A 14,397-nucleotide genomic window follows, 5' to 3' on the forward strand; every position below is an offset into this window, starting at 1 on the left:
TTACGGTGAGCTGAAAGGTGATTAAGTTTCAGAGAACTTACGACTGCTAGACTAAGAAGGTAGAAAGGCGAGAAGAGGAGAACCTAGTTCTTATGGGCCTAAGATTTATGCATAAAACCCAAACATAATTAAAATTTAATAAAATGCTACGATCGTAAAGCCCAACACGTAAATAACAACAACCGAATTCTTTGTTTTTAGATGCCACGTGGCATCGAAAGCCCCTGTCTTCCTGCTGAGGTGGTGCATTGTGGAGAACATAACCCAACTTTATTATTATAGATAGATAGGTAGATATAGACTAGATTTGAATGGTTTTACTTTTACTAAAATAAGAACACCAAACTTTTCAACAACAGAAAAACAAAAATAACATAAAAGGGTGACCAATAGAGATGTTAAGTATACTTTGAAGTATTAGCCACCAATGCCATCTCGACGTCATCGCCACCGTCAGCAACAGCCACACTTGATTGAACACTCTTGTAAGTATATCTTTTGGCTACAATCACAAAGAAGCATATATTTACAGCGGTCAAAGCGGCTAGCATCCAGTAAAAACGGTCCAAGCGGCTGCTATTAAGGTCTTTACCAAACCAGCTCTTCCCAGAGATTGCCTCAGCCAGACGATCACTAACCGTCATCAAAAGATTATTGACAAAGCTAGCCGCTCCAATCACACTAAGGTAAAAAGCTATGCCTAAACTTCTCATTGAATCAGGGACTTGGTCGTAGAAATACTCTTGAAGACCCACAAGGGTAAGTGCGTCCGCTATACCTATAACTATGAATTGAGGAGCTAACCATAGAGCACTCATGACCATGTGATGGTGCTTTGTATAGTCCAATCTTTTTCGCTCAGTTAAAGCAGCAATGATCATGGCTATTAAGGAGAAAACCATACCGATTCCTATTCTTTTTAGAATGCTAATACCTCTTTCGTTTCTTGTGACGCGTCTTAAAATAGGCACGAGGAGTCTCTCGTAGACTGTTAAGGAGATAATCATGGAGAGAGCTACGAGGGAAAACATGGATGATGGAGGAACTATGAAGTTGTGACCGATGTGCCGGTCCATGACAATGGCTTGTTTGATGAAAAATGTGGAGCTTTGAGTGGCGCATATGCCAAAGGCTAATGTAAAGAACCAGATTGGAATCATATTGATGAGTAGCTTCAGTTCTTCTACTTTTGTTACCGTTGCGAGTTTCCAAGGACTCTCCTTCTCGTCCATAACATTTTCACATCCTCGGTTTTTGATAATGGCTGCTTTGTCTAGAAATCTGCAAACCATACAGAAATCAGTTCAATGTATGGATGCTAAAGAAATTTCGAAGATGGAAAGTTAGTGTTTAATCCGGATAAATCGATCTGAAACTGATAAATACAAATAAAACCAAGTAACAAAAATTATATTATATTTTTTTTTTTGTTGAAACTAGATTTTATTTAAAAAACTTGGATTCTAATAGAACATGTAACAAATATATCCTTATATTATTTGATTATAATTTACTTTGTTTACTAGTGTTATTCATTGACCAAACCGAACCTAAACTGGAATTGAACATATGTTGATTGATGACTCTAGTTGTAACTCTTAAGTTGTAATGCACTTACTTAAGATTATTTGAGCTGGAAAGAAGCCGTCCTTTTGTATACTCGTTTCTAGACAACTCATGAAAAAGAGAAGTATCACTGGGATGAGGAAGATGTCTTTTGGCAATGGCAGCGACAAAGACTTGCAACATCGGGGTCAGCGGGCTACCCGAAGGTGCTCGATAACGATAGAACGGTGTACCAATAAGAAAGATCAAAAGTGATGTAGCCATGACTACGGTGAGTATGATACCAGCCACACCCCAACTAATCCGGTCTTCAATATAGACGATGACAGTCACCGCGGTTAAAACACCAGCGCAAAGACCAGCGCTCCACCAGTTAAAGTAAGACATTTTCATCTTACGTTCTTCAGGATGGTCATCTTCGAATTGATCAGCTCCAAAGCTCTCAAGGGATGGCTTATGACCTCCTGTGCCTATGGATATCAAGTAGATTGCAATGAAGAAGGCTATTTCGTGGGCTTTCGTTGGCTCAACACACATTTCTTCATGACAAGGTTTCAATCCCGGTATAAACCAAGATAATGTTAACAGAATCAAACCCTGTAATTTAAAAAAAAAAAATCATCAATAAAGACTAGAAATAAAAGAAACACACCATCAAGCTTTTTTTTTTGAACAAAACACACCATCAAGCTTTGACTGAAGTAAAAAAATAAAATACAAATAAGATATATATTTAGAACGTGGCCGTCTCAATCAGTGTTACAATATTGACGACATTTTCTTATATTAAGGTTCCCAAATATTTTAAAAATCATTTTGTTCGAATGCTCAGTAGCACATGCTAACAAACAGTTTTAATTTAATATATCGAACAACCATCCTAACATTTTGGAGTGTTAATGAATAAGATTTGAGATATATATGCAAGAGGTGCTACTAGTCTACTACAGAAGGTCCACAACAATATATCATTGGAAAATGCATATATTTGAAATATTGAACACAGAATTAATATCGAATTTTCGAGTAGAAGTTATTACCATAAGGTAGATGATGGTTGCAAGTAGGACAGTGGCATAACGGCCAAGATAAGCATCGGCGACGAAGCCTCCAAGAAGAGGCATCAAAGTAGTGACACCGGACCAGTAGTTTGCATTTCTTACAGCCATCTTAAGATCTTGGTGAAGAATGGTCGTAAAGTAGACCACTAAGCTCGTAGCGATCCCAAAATAACTTAGCCTCTCACTGAACTCGATTGCTGCATGTACACACACATATATCAAACCATAAGATTATAATGTACATATATCTCATACCAAGAATCTCTTTACAAAGTTTGATATACATACCAATGATGAAGAGTGCAGCCCTCCAAGCTCCGGTTCTAGCCCGAACAGGAATCTCTCCTCTACTATCGAGAGAAGAATCAAGAACCCATTTCTGTTGATCATTGTATGAATTTTGAAGCTCTGTATCAATCTTGTTGTGCTCCATAACTTTGTGTGTTGATGATAGAGAGAGAGAGGATTGTTGATGAGTGATGAGTTTGTGGAGAAGCAAGGTTGGTTCTCTTTATAATGGATAAAATTTCGCTATGTTGACTCTTCTTGTTTAGTGCTTTAAGATCATTTCAAATAAAATTACCACAAAAAGACACGTTAAGTTGACAAATAGAAGATACGTAGGAACTTAGCTACTATTCCGGTCACTTAATCGATATGAACATAAATATATAACATTTAATGTCGCTGGGTTTTCCATTTTACGATCAAAGCTTTAGCTGTTAGCTAGCATAAAGTCGATAAATACATAGAACTAGAAGTAAATGTCTAAATGATAGTGAAGTTTTAGATTATGCTCAGATAAGCACAAATCTCGATGCGATATAGTGCTCATCTTTTACCCGATCGGTCACTTTCAGATTGTAACTTGTGTGGCTTTGTGGACCCAAAAAGCCCTACAAATGTAGTTGAACATTCCACTAACTCCAAAGTTCAAAATATAACTAGGATTAGACAGATTTAAAAAATGAAAGAGAGATGTCGACATAAGAAACATCAAATTTGATTGAAGCTTTCTATGAATCACAAAGATTACTAAATGAGAGAGATCTACTGAATAAATATGATTCCTCTTATTGGATAACTCTGGGATTTTTTTTTTGTAAAAAAAAAGAAGAAGCTCAAAGTGCAAATAAAAGGAAGGCTTTTTTTAGAAAAAATGTGAAACCATAGAAAAGGTAAGTATTCATTGTTCAAGCTCAAAGTGCAAATAAAAGGAAGGCGTTTGTGGTTTTGCAAATATTTACAAAGAATATTAACAAAATTTCATATTCCATGAGTTTGAGGCCTATAGTGCAAAGACATCTCCCTCTTGGCATACCACCAAAGACAAAAGGCTTCTAAGAGGCGAGTGAATATCACCAACACATTGTTAATGCCTTTACACACAACTTCTCACTCAAATGATTCCAAAGTATCAAAATTTTGGTCCAAAAGATTACCCTCTAGGATCTGACCTTAATATCTACAACTCTTGAAGAACTTTTAAAATTAATGCCAATTCAATAAAACAACTACTATTTATTTGATTAATTGAGGAATTATAAACTGAAGTTCGTACACCTTCGAATGACAGCAACGACCAGTGAAACTACTTTTTTTTTTGCTTAAACCAGTGAAACTACTTAACACTTGATAAAATAACTATTTTCATTTATATGGTTTTTATTCTTTAATTCTATCAAAAACAATCTCAACTCACTGTTTGGGAAGTAGAAAGAAAAACCTTTATTTATGTAAATACTGCCTAAAAATAGGTAAGATTACCAATTGATGTAGTCTCTTACGTATCTTCTTAATATATTTTTTTTGGAATACTCGTATCTTCTTACTATCATACCTAAAATTCGGCAATGACAACAACATTATGCGGCCAGCCCCGCCACATCAAATATGTAAAACATTTTTGATTACATATGACGTCAAATTCAATACCTCATCCATTAATGGTGTTGTTAACCACTACCACCATATATTACACAGTCAATATTGTACTCTAGTACTACACTACTACTACACGTCTATAATCACTCACGAGCAAGGAAAAAAAAGGAAGAGACACACTTGAGCATAATCATATAAGTCCATACTGTAACAGTAATCATCACATGTTAGTTAATTAGAGGGGTCAGTTATGCTTAATACTGTAACCACTATCCAAATTAATGACATTATACGATCATTATCCTCTACTTCTAGAGTGATCTATATAGCCTTATTTTCTAGAAAGAAAGGGGTTTCTCATTTCGATATGCGGTTAGGGAGTACTAATCAGAGCAATTCAAGTTTTAATTAATGAGTTTTAAGTGGTTTTGGCTAGCTTACTGGTGATCATTGCCAGGAGAAAGTTGTGGATATTAGTGGATTTGCTACCAAAACCAAATACATCATTCTCAAATCTTGAATATTTAAACAAGGACCCAATGGTAATTAAAAAACAGAAAATATTTGGATTAAGAGTCAACTCTTATCATATATGATGAACTATTGGAAATCTGAGGCTATGGTCGAGGAAAGTGGATTACCTGCTAACAGTATAATGCTGTTACCACCACTGATAGATTCTTATTCTGTAATTATCAGCAATTCCAACAAAACTAAACTAAATGGACACTGCCTTGCGCGAAATGTGATTATTAGTTTTGTTATTTTTAATAAGGAGACATTAAATCTGTTTAATCTGGATATCGGTTCGGTTTTAAGTTTGTTTTTTTGTTTTTAATCTCCTAAAATATAGCTATAATTCTAAATCAATATTTATTTTGGTTTGTTCGGTTCAAATCGTTGATGTTTTTGGTTTTTCCGGTGATAACCAAAAATATTATTATTTGTTTGGCTTCATGTTATATGAATTCTAGATAGTCCTGATGTCGAATCAATGATTTCAAATTATAGTCTCTAAACATAAAATAGTTATAGAAAAGGAAAATAAAATGTTTAAGACAAATCATTTTACTACAATTTGGTCGATAGTGAAAGATACATTAAAACTATATATATTTCAACTTCTAAGAGAATTAGATACTCCAGTTATGGTGAATATTTAGTTATATATGTGTTCACATCAATGTCCACATGTAGGTGTATGTAAAGTATATAAAACTGGTTGCTAAATATATAAAGATATTGTTAATCAATATTAAATGACATTTTTATTTAAAATAACATATGAAAGATAAAATTCGTAAAATAAAATAAGCCTAGACATTAGTGAAATTTCTTTCATATAAAGAAAGTCAAATTGTATCCGTAAATAGGGGTGGACACGGATCGAATATCCAAGTATTTGGAGGTATTCGTGTCGATTTGATACGTAGCCACCCGGATATTCGGTGTCTCGGATATCCAGAAATTTTAGAATTTTCACGGATATCCGATTTGATCCGTAAATAAAATATTTAAAAATAAATAAATCAAAAATCAAAAAATAATATGTAATAATAATATTTCATGACAATAATAAATTATTATTTAACTTTTTCAATTCTAATACCTAATGTAATAAATTTAATACATAAAAATATTGTAAAAATTATATAAACTATAATATATATATAACTTATATATAGTTCTTTAAATATATGTATATATATGCATATAACGGATCAAATCGGATATACGTTCCTAAAAATATAAGTATTTTTGATTTGCTTCGTTTTTACAGATATTGCGTTATTTGATTTGCTTCGTAGTGTTACAGATATCCAGATTTTTTGGTTCGAATCAAAACGGATAACGAATCGAATCAAAAATTTACGAATATTTTGCCCAGCCTACCCCTAAATAATAAAAATAATATATGTATAAATGGACTTTCGATTCATTATCTTTTTTTATTCGAATCGAAAAATCTGGATAGTGTGAGTTTTATTGGAATCTTACATGTGAGTTTTATATTTAAAAACAAAACGTAAAGTATATAGTGTAAACACATTTATGTAGAGTTGGATGGGAAGCTCTCTGCACGTGACACGTCAGCGTGTTCATTCTCAAATCGCTGCGAAGTTGTCATGTGTCTATAATGAACACATTTATTACAATGTTTCTCCTTTTGATATACTACTAGGTTAAGAACCGCGCCTTGCGCGGAATAAACATTATATATATAAATTATTTAATATATTAAAAGTCAGCAACTATTAAATATATAATTAAATTGATGCGAACATATAAATCAATTTTTTAATCTAAAAATATTTTTTTTAATATTTGATAGGATATGTAATTAAATTTAAATGATACTAACATACATAGTATATTTTAGTATATTTTTAATATTAATGTCTATTATATCATGATATCTACTCATATAGTTTTTTTTTTATCATTTGTATCTTTTATAGAAAAAAATAAATTACTGATAACAAAATTTTCATTGTGGGATTAATAGTTTTAATAATTTATAATTTTTAAAAAAATAAGTTGTCAATATTCGTTCAAAAATTTTACCAAAAAATTGTTCAAATAAATTTTGAAACTAAAAGATTTATGTATTATATATGGTTTATAGTTTAATTTAAAATGATATATATATATATATATATATATATTAATCTTAATAATTAATTAAATTATACTTTTTACTTATATAATTTTGTAATCATATGAATGTGAGACTTTTGACAGTTTTAGTAATTTATAGTCGTTTTTAAAAATTCAAAATATAATATATACAGAAAAATCGAATTTTTTATTATATGGTTATTGTGGTTGTTTAATTTATTTAATAGTTTAATATTAAACAAATATGATAGAAGATACAATAATTTTTATCAAATCTTTATTATTCAAAATCATTAATTGCCATATATACTTTAGCCACATTAGTCAATTCCGTAAATTTTATTTAAGGAAATAATAAAGTACATTAATAATGAATTTATTGTTAGTTTAATAAAAAGTTTATTATATAATTAGATGGACCAACATATTTCTCTAATGATTCTAAGAATCATACTAGCGATGATACGTGGCTACAAAAAGAAATTGTAATGTTTCTTAAATAATATATAGGGGATAAGAGATCTGAATCGGTACTATGTTATACGAGTGTTGGTGGAGGTTATTTCATAATGGATCCTGACTGTCTTCTCATAAGTTTATTATACTCAAAAAAAAATCTATTTAGTTTAAATGGTAAGAAATCAACAGTTAAAGAAATTTAAATACATGGTCAATAGTCATATTTTACCACAAATTTGATTATAAGTTTACAAAAGAAAAAAAACACTATGAAATAAAAATGTAAAATAAGAAATCATAAAAGAGGAAAAAAGGAAAAAAGTATACCAAAAAGAAAGTTCTCCGTGAAAAATCCACATTAATACTAAATATCTTTTTGAGAAATTCTTTATATACTAAAACACAAGTCACTCGACCAATAAAAATCTGAAAATGTCATTAAAAAAATCAATTAAAACAATTCTTTATATTTCAATTTTCTAAAGACTATATATAAAAAACAAAATCCTAAATTTTCTCCTGCCACTACCACGTTCATGTTTCTTAAAAACCGTCATTTGTAATCAAAAATCATGTCACGATTTCAAAACGTTTTAGTTAATTCTTATATAAACTCAAGCAACTAATTTATTCTCCCTATCTATTTCTTTTACAATCATCGTCTACTCTTCTTCCTCTCTTTTTTTTTTTTTTTTTTTTTTTGACTGCAGTAAAAAAGTGTGTACAAGTTTTTATTTCAGATTTAATTTTCTTCCATTTTCAGTTCAATGTACTCGCTCATTCTTTTTAATTATTTCAACATGATTCAGGTTGAAAATGGTACTAAAATATACTCCGACGCAGAAATTTTTCAGCAATTTTAGGTAATAATATGTATATCTGAACCTGTTATATGCAAATTGTATATTACTAATCTGTTTGTTATGGTTTAACTATTTTACAACTATGTTTTTATAACAGAACATATACAACTATTTAAAATTGTGCTTATGAGCCGATATATTATTCATCTGTTTTTTTTTCTTACTCATGAACTCAAGATTAGTGATGACTACAAAAAAAGGCCATGGAGAAGAATCCCAAAACCGCAAGTTCAACCAAAAAATCTTAAAAATGTGTTATCTTTTATTTTTAATCAGACATTTATCTAAGTGATATTTATACAAGGCTTCATTTAAAAAAAAACTGAACAAAAAGACTTCAATAAAAGTTTAATTTTTATAGTTTCTATTTTATTTTAGTTTCACTTTTTATTTTTGTTGTATTAAAAATAAAAATTTATATTTAAAGAAAACTTATTTCAAACCAAAATACAAATAATAGTAATGGATTAAAATATAGTAACTATATTATTATGTGTTGTTATTTATAAATTATTATTTTTTCTATAAAAGTTATTTCCAAACATGTATCTCTTTTTGGGAAAACTCATAATAATTGTTTTACCGTCTATTTTAATGTTTCCATTTTATTCAGTTACAAAATGTGACTAAGATAATATTTGATTTTAAAATGTGTATTAAAAAACCGAACACTAGAATTTGGTTAAAACAAAATAATATTAATGCACCCACATGCGGAGCATGGGTGATAATAGTGTCATATATCTTACAATCCTTGTCATCCTATTTATACTTGTCATCCTTGTGGATGAACCAGTTTTATTGGATTTATCCAAAGGGACAAATATCTCCTATATATTAATTGAATATCATTTAAAAAGTTGTAACCTTAAGTTTATACTAATAAATAAGAGATCGTGTTTAGGTGTCACTTAACTAAAATGTCAATTTAGCTTATGTGTTAATCTAAGAATCAATTGAAAAAAAATGTTGATCCAAATCCAATTGCTAGAGAATACTATATTAACCCAAAATATAAGATGCGTGTATTATTTTCTTAAATAAAAGTTACGGAATTACCTAATATGATTAACATATATATGACAATTAATAACTATGAATAATAAAGATTTGATAACAATTTTTGCATCCTTCTTCATTTTTGTTTAATCTTATATTATTAGAAAAATTAAAAAAAATCACATTAACCATATAATAAAAAATTAGATTTTTTCTTATATGTTATACTTTGAATTTTTTAAATGACTTTAAATTACAAAAATGAGGAAACCTTATATGTTATCTTTTAAATTTTTTAAAACAACTTTAAATTACAAAAATGATGAAACCTTATATGTTATATTTTTCTTATATGTTATATTTTTTCTTATATGTTATATTTTGAATTTTTTAAAACAACTTTAAATTACAAAATGTAAGTTTTCCTTAAGCATACAACTAAAAGCATTAAAATGACATGTATCAATTCGATGGTTGATCCGAAATCTTTCAAAACCATATGGAAGATAAATGTCAAAATAATTCAGCCGTGGAAACAGTACTCTTCACTTTTTTCAAGAATGTGTTCAGTGGAAAAAATAAGATTTTTGTGTCATAATTTGTTTAATATCCAATTCGATCAACCCATGATATATTAATTATAGTTTAGTTTCAAATTTTTTAATAAAAATTGATATGGTCCATCGGAAAGAAATTATATAATAACAACAAAAAACATTGTATATATATAAATAAAATGATCAAATATATAAAAAAAATTGTGGATAATATATACGAATAAACTCACGATGCGCAAGAAGTAGGTTTTATCCTAGTGTTATCTATATTTTGAGTTAGAGTTCTAAAAGAGAAACGAAAGGGTATTTTCTCATAAGAACTCGTAGAAAAATTCAATCTTTTAAACACTATATTTGTATTCAAACCAACTATGCTATAACTAGGTCTCAAAACAAATATGCGAACAACTTTAATCCCAAGTGCAATGCAGGAAACAACATTATAAACTTCTCTCATTCTTTACTCCATCCTGAAATCTGTGCGCTTATTACCAATTCCATTTCACCTCGAACCAGTGGCGGAACCCAGCCAAATCTTATACAGGGGTCAGTTTTATAGTTCACATATAATATCACAAGGGTCAAGGAGGCTATTTTACTATATTTTTCTAGTTTTCTTTTGTAAAAATACAAGTAATTTTTTTTCTTAATTTTCACATGGGTCATATGACCTACCTCTCACTCGCACTGAGCTACCTCTGCCACTGCCTCGAACTCATTATAATTTTACACATTTTCTCATTTACAATTTTTATATATCCATTTCAAAAATCTATTGATTTTTATTTCAAGAGACAACACACCATTCTTCTTAATTTTACATATATTTACAATCATTTATATATTTATAAATATATAAATTTTGAGATTTTTAGTTAAACTAGTCATATTGTAAATTATTATCTTGATATCTTTAATTATAAGTTGAAATAAAACGGGGATATATTCTGTGTAAAAGAAAACACACAAAAAAATAATTTTCGAAAATTAATTCTTTTATACTCTAGTTTGACCACATTTAACTTTAGAGACTATAGTATAATGTTTCATTTTAAAAAAAATAAAGGGCGGGTATATTTTTTGTTTAAAATTTTTTGTTTTAGAAATTTAATTTTCATATTTGTGTTTTTCTTTGTAATCATATTTGTGTATTAATCTTAATCAAAATCTATTTTATAAAATAATAGCAATTTAAAAGTTGATTCGGCATACGTTCGGTTCTTTGTAATCATATGCATGTATGCCCGTATACCCGTTTCTTTTTAATCATATTTGTCTATTTTAGATCTTGACCCGCGGGTATAATATTGCAGTGTAATTTTTTTGTTTTTTATGTTTCTATAAATATGTAACATTTTTCTGTAATTTAAAAGATACCCATGATATATCACCTATTTAAAAGATTCAGGAGTAGACTATATATTTAAGTTAATGAAAATCTTGAAATTTTTAAGTTTAAAAATACTTCGATTTATCGAGTTTTGGATTTTTTTTTGTTGCCAACTCAATATTTTAGTTATGTATATATTCTAAAGTTGTTAGTAGTTTTCACTAAACATAAAAACTGCTATGTTTATATCGAAGATTCAATATGTAATAGATATTGGTGATTTTCATTGAATAAACTGTTTACATATTATATACTTAAACTTACTAAGCTCAACCGTTAAGTCAACTGTATATTATTAAAAAGTGTAGACCGTAATGCTATATTAAAATATTATTAGGTGAAAAAATAAAACATAGACTTTATAAACGCATTAGAACTCTAGTCAAAAGAAAGTAATCTGACATAAACCGTGAACTAATATATGTATTCTATTTGCCTGTGTTATTATCAAGTGTTAATATCAAAATACGATCAGGAAATAATTAATTAAAAAATGGTTTCTTATAATTATGAAATTAAAATGAAACTGTCGACTGTTAGTTAATTGAGAGAAATGCTAGAATCATGGAATTAAGATGGAGGTTAATATTAATAAAATAATAAATGGGTTTTTAAAAATAATAGTTGGACTAAACTTATATCAATAAGTTAGGTCCTAATTTAATAGTATCAATGAACAACTGAAAAAAACTCCCAATATTCTTCTTTTAGTCACGATTGAATCGAGGGTCAGATACACTCTTGGTCTTACACCAAGCTTTTTATATGTTCAAAATTAAATAGTGCCTACAAAAGACGGTGAAACCGAATAAGTGAAGTTAGTCAATGCTTCGTTTTGGGTGAGTGTTACTTGTAAACAAAATATCACATCTCTGTTGTAAACTTAAGGATTTAGAACTGTAAATTTCTGTATATTATTAATAAATAAAGTGTTCCCTTTATATAGAGGTTATAAGAGAGATAAATAGAAATACAATAATAGGAAAGATTATAAATTATAAACATAAACGAATTAGGAAATAGGCAAGTTATAGCCGCCTCTCTCCTTTCCAAGTCTCGCGGCCGCCTCTCTCTCTCTAGGATTGGGCCGTCTCTCTCTCTAAGTGTATGGGCTGGTTATGGACCGGACCGGTTATGGACATCCACCAATTGATTTATAACACTCTCCCTTGGATGCCATAACCATACAGGGATTGTAATACGCTTAATGTTGCCTCATTAAAACCTTATCAGGAAAACCCAGTGGGACAAAACCATGATGAAGAAAAAAGAGTACAACACGTACTACTCTCCCTGATGTGAACCTCAGTGGAGGTCCTTCAGCCTACGCATCCCAATCTGATGCATGAGCTTCCTGAACGTGCAGGTAGGAAGTGCCTTGGTGAATAGGTCAGCTGAAGTGTCACTGGATCGTACTTGGACGACCTGGACCTCACCGGCTTTCTGAAGCTCGTGAGTAAAGAAGAACTTAGGCAATATGTGCTTCGTCCTATCACCTTTTATGTAACCGTCCTTGAGATGAGCAATGTGTACCATACCCGCAAATCATATTGGCGTTTTCAAAAATCATTCATTCCTTTTATTAAGTTTTAATAAAACAAGTTCATAGAAATAAAAAACATCAAAACAAAGAACATAGAATTTAGATTACAAATGTCGAAATCAATCTTCAGTTTTTTTTTTAGACAATCTGAAGTTTCATAATCCATAAGATCATCCTTCTCATGATTGAAGTCGTTTTCATCATCTTGGTAAGTCATATGGGCTTCAGGATTCTTCCCTTTCAAGCTCTCTTGATAGAGGTTAACTTGATGCTTGGGAGTCCTACAAGTCTTAGCCCAATGATTGCTTATTCCACATCTATGGTACACGTATTTCTCTGATTTAGTCGAGTGTTGGGGTTTGAAAGAAGATCCACGGCCACGACCATGGCCTCGTCCAAATGAGCCACGGTCCCGTCCATGGTCTCGACCATTTCCTCGCCCGCGGCCAAAGGATCTTCGACCGCGGCCACGTCCGTTCGATTTGTCTCGACCACGGCCATGCTGGCCGTTTTCTTGGACTTGGTTGGACTCTTTATTGTCCTCTGTAGCGTGTGCATCAGGTAGTGGAGCTGATCCAAGTGGTCTCATCTGACTGTTTCTCATTAGTAATTCATTGTTCTGCTTAGCGAGCAAGAGACAAAAAATAAGATTAGCATAGGTTTTGAAACCTTTCTCTCGGTACTGTTGTTGTAACAGCACATTGCTTGCATGGAAAGTAGAAAACATTTTCTAAAGCATATCCTGTTCCGTAATACTTTCACCACACAGTTTCATTTTAGAAACAATCTTAAACAGTGCCGAGTTATATTCGTCCACAGACTTATAGTCTTGGATCCTCAGATTTGTCCAATCAAACCGAGCTTTTGGTAAGATCACCGTTCACTGGTGATCATATCTTGATTTCAATTCATTCCAAAGATATAGTGAATTCTCAATGGTTAGGTATTGATCCTTGAGACTCTCAGCTAGATGATGACGAATGATCAAGATGGCTTTGTAACAATCCTTTTCATTGGCATTATTGTTCTCGGTGATACACTCACCGAGTCCCTTGGATTTCAAGATGATCTTAGCATCGAGCGCCCACTGAAGGTAATTGTCTCCAGATAGATTTAGGGCAGCGAAATCAAGGTTGTTGATTTTCGACATATGAAGTTATAGATTAATATTTTTGGATCTTTTAGGAATAGTTTTTAATGTTTAAACAATTAGGGTTTTATGTTCAAACAATCAAACAAGCCTTCATAACCAAGATCTATGCCTCACGGCCAATGAGCAAGCCGCACGGCCATGTATGCAAACTAGTTCGTTTCATGCATTTAGTGTGTCGTGTAATTGCAATCCTAACATGGTTTGTTTCTATCAGCTCATGATGCAATCAAAACAAGCAAACCTATCGGCCAAGCAAAGATCAAGCCACACAGCTATTTGATTCAATTCAACACCATTCCTAGA

General features: G+C 30.7%; 1 protein-coding gene across 1 annotated transcript; it reads right to left on the reverse strand.

Moving 5' to 3' along the window:
- Positions 1-253: 253 nt before the first annotated feature.
- Positions 254-3,344, reverse strand: LOC106407102 (protein NRT1/ PTR FAMILY 5.7). Its single transcript, XM_013847896.3, has 4 exons — positions 2,916-3,344; positions 2,607-2,824; positions 1,619-2,163; positions 254-1,281 (listed from the first exon to the last, which is right to left on the reverse strand). The coding sequence occupies exons 1-4, from the start codon at positions 3,058-3,060 to the stop codon at positions 399-401; spliced, it is 1,791 nt and encodes a 596-aa protein (XP_013703350.2). The 5' UTR covers positions 3,061-3,344; the 3' UTR covers positions 254-398.
- Positions 3,345-14,397: the final 11,053 nt, after the last annotated feature.

The sequence above is a fragment of the Brassica napus genome, chromosome C6 (assembly GCF_020379485.1).
Source record: "Brassica napus cultivar Da-Ae chromosome C6, Da-Ae, whole genome shotgun sequence".
Taxonomy (NCBI): Eukaryota; Viridiplantae; Streptophyta; class Magnoliopsida; order Brassicales; family Brassicaceae; genus Brassica; species Brassica napus.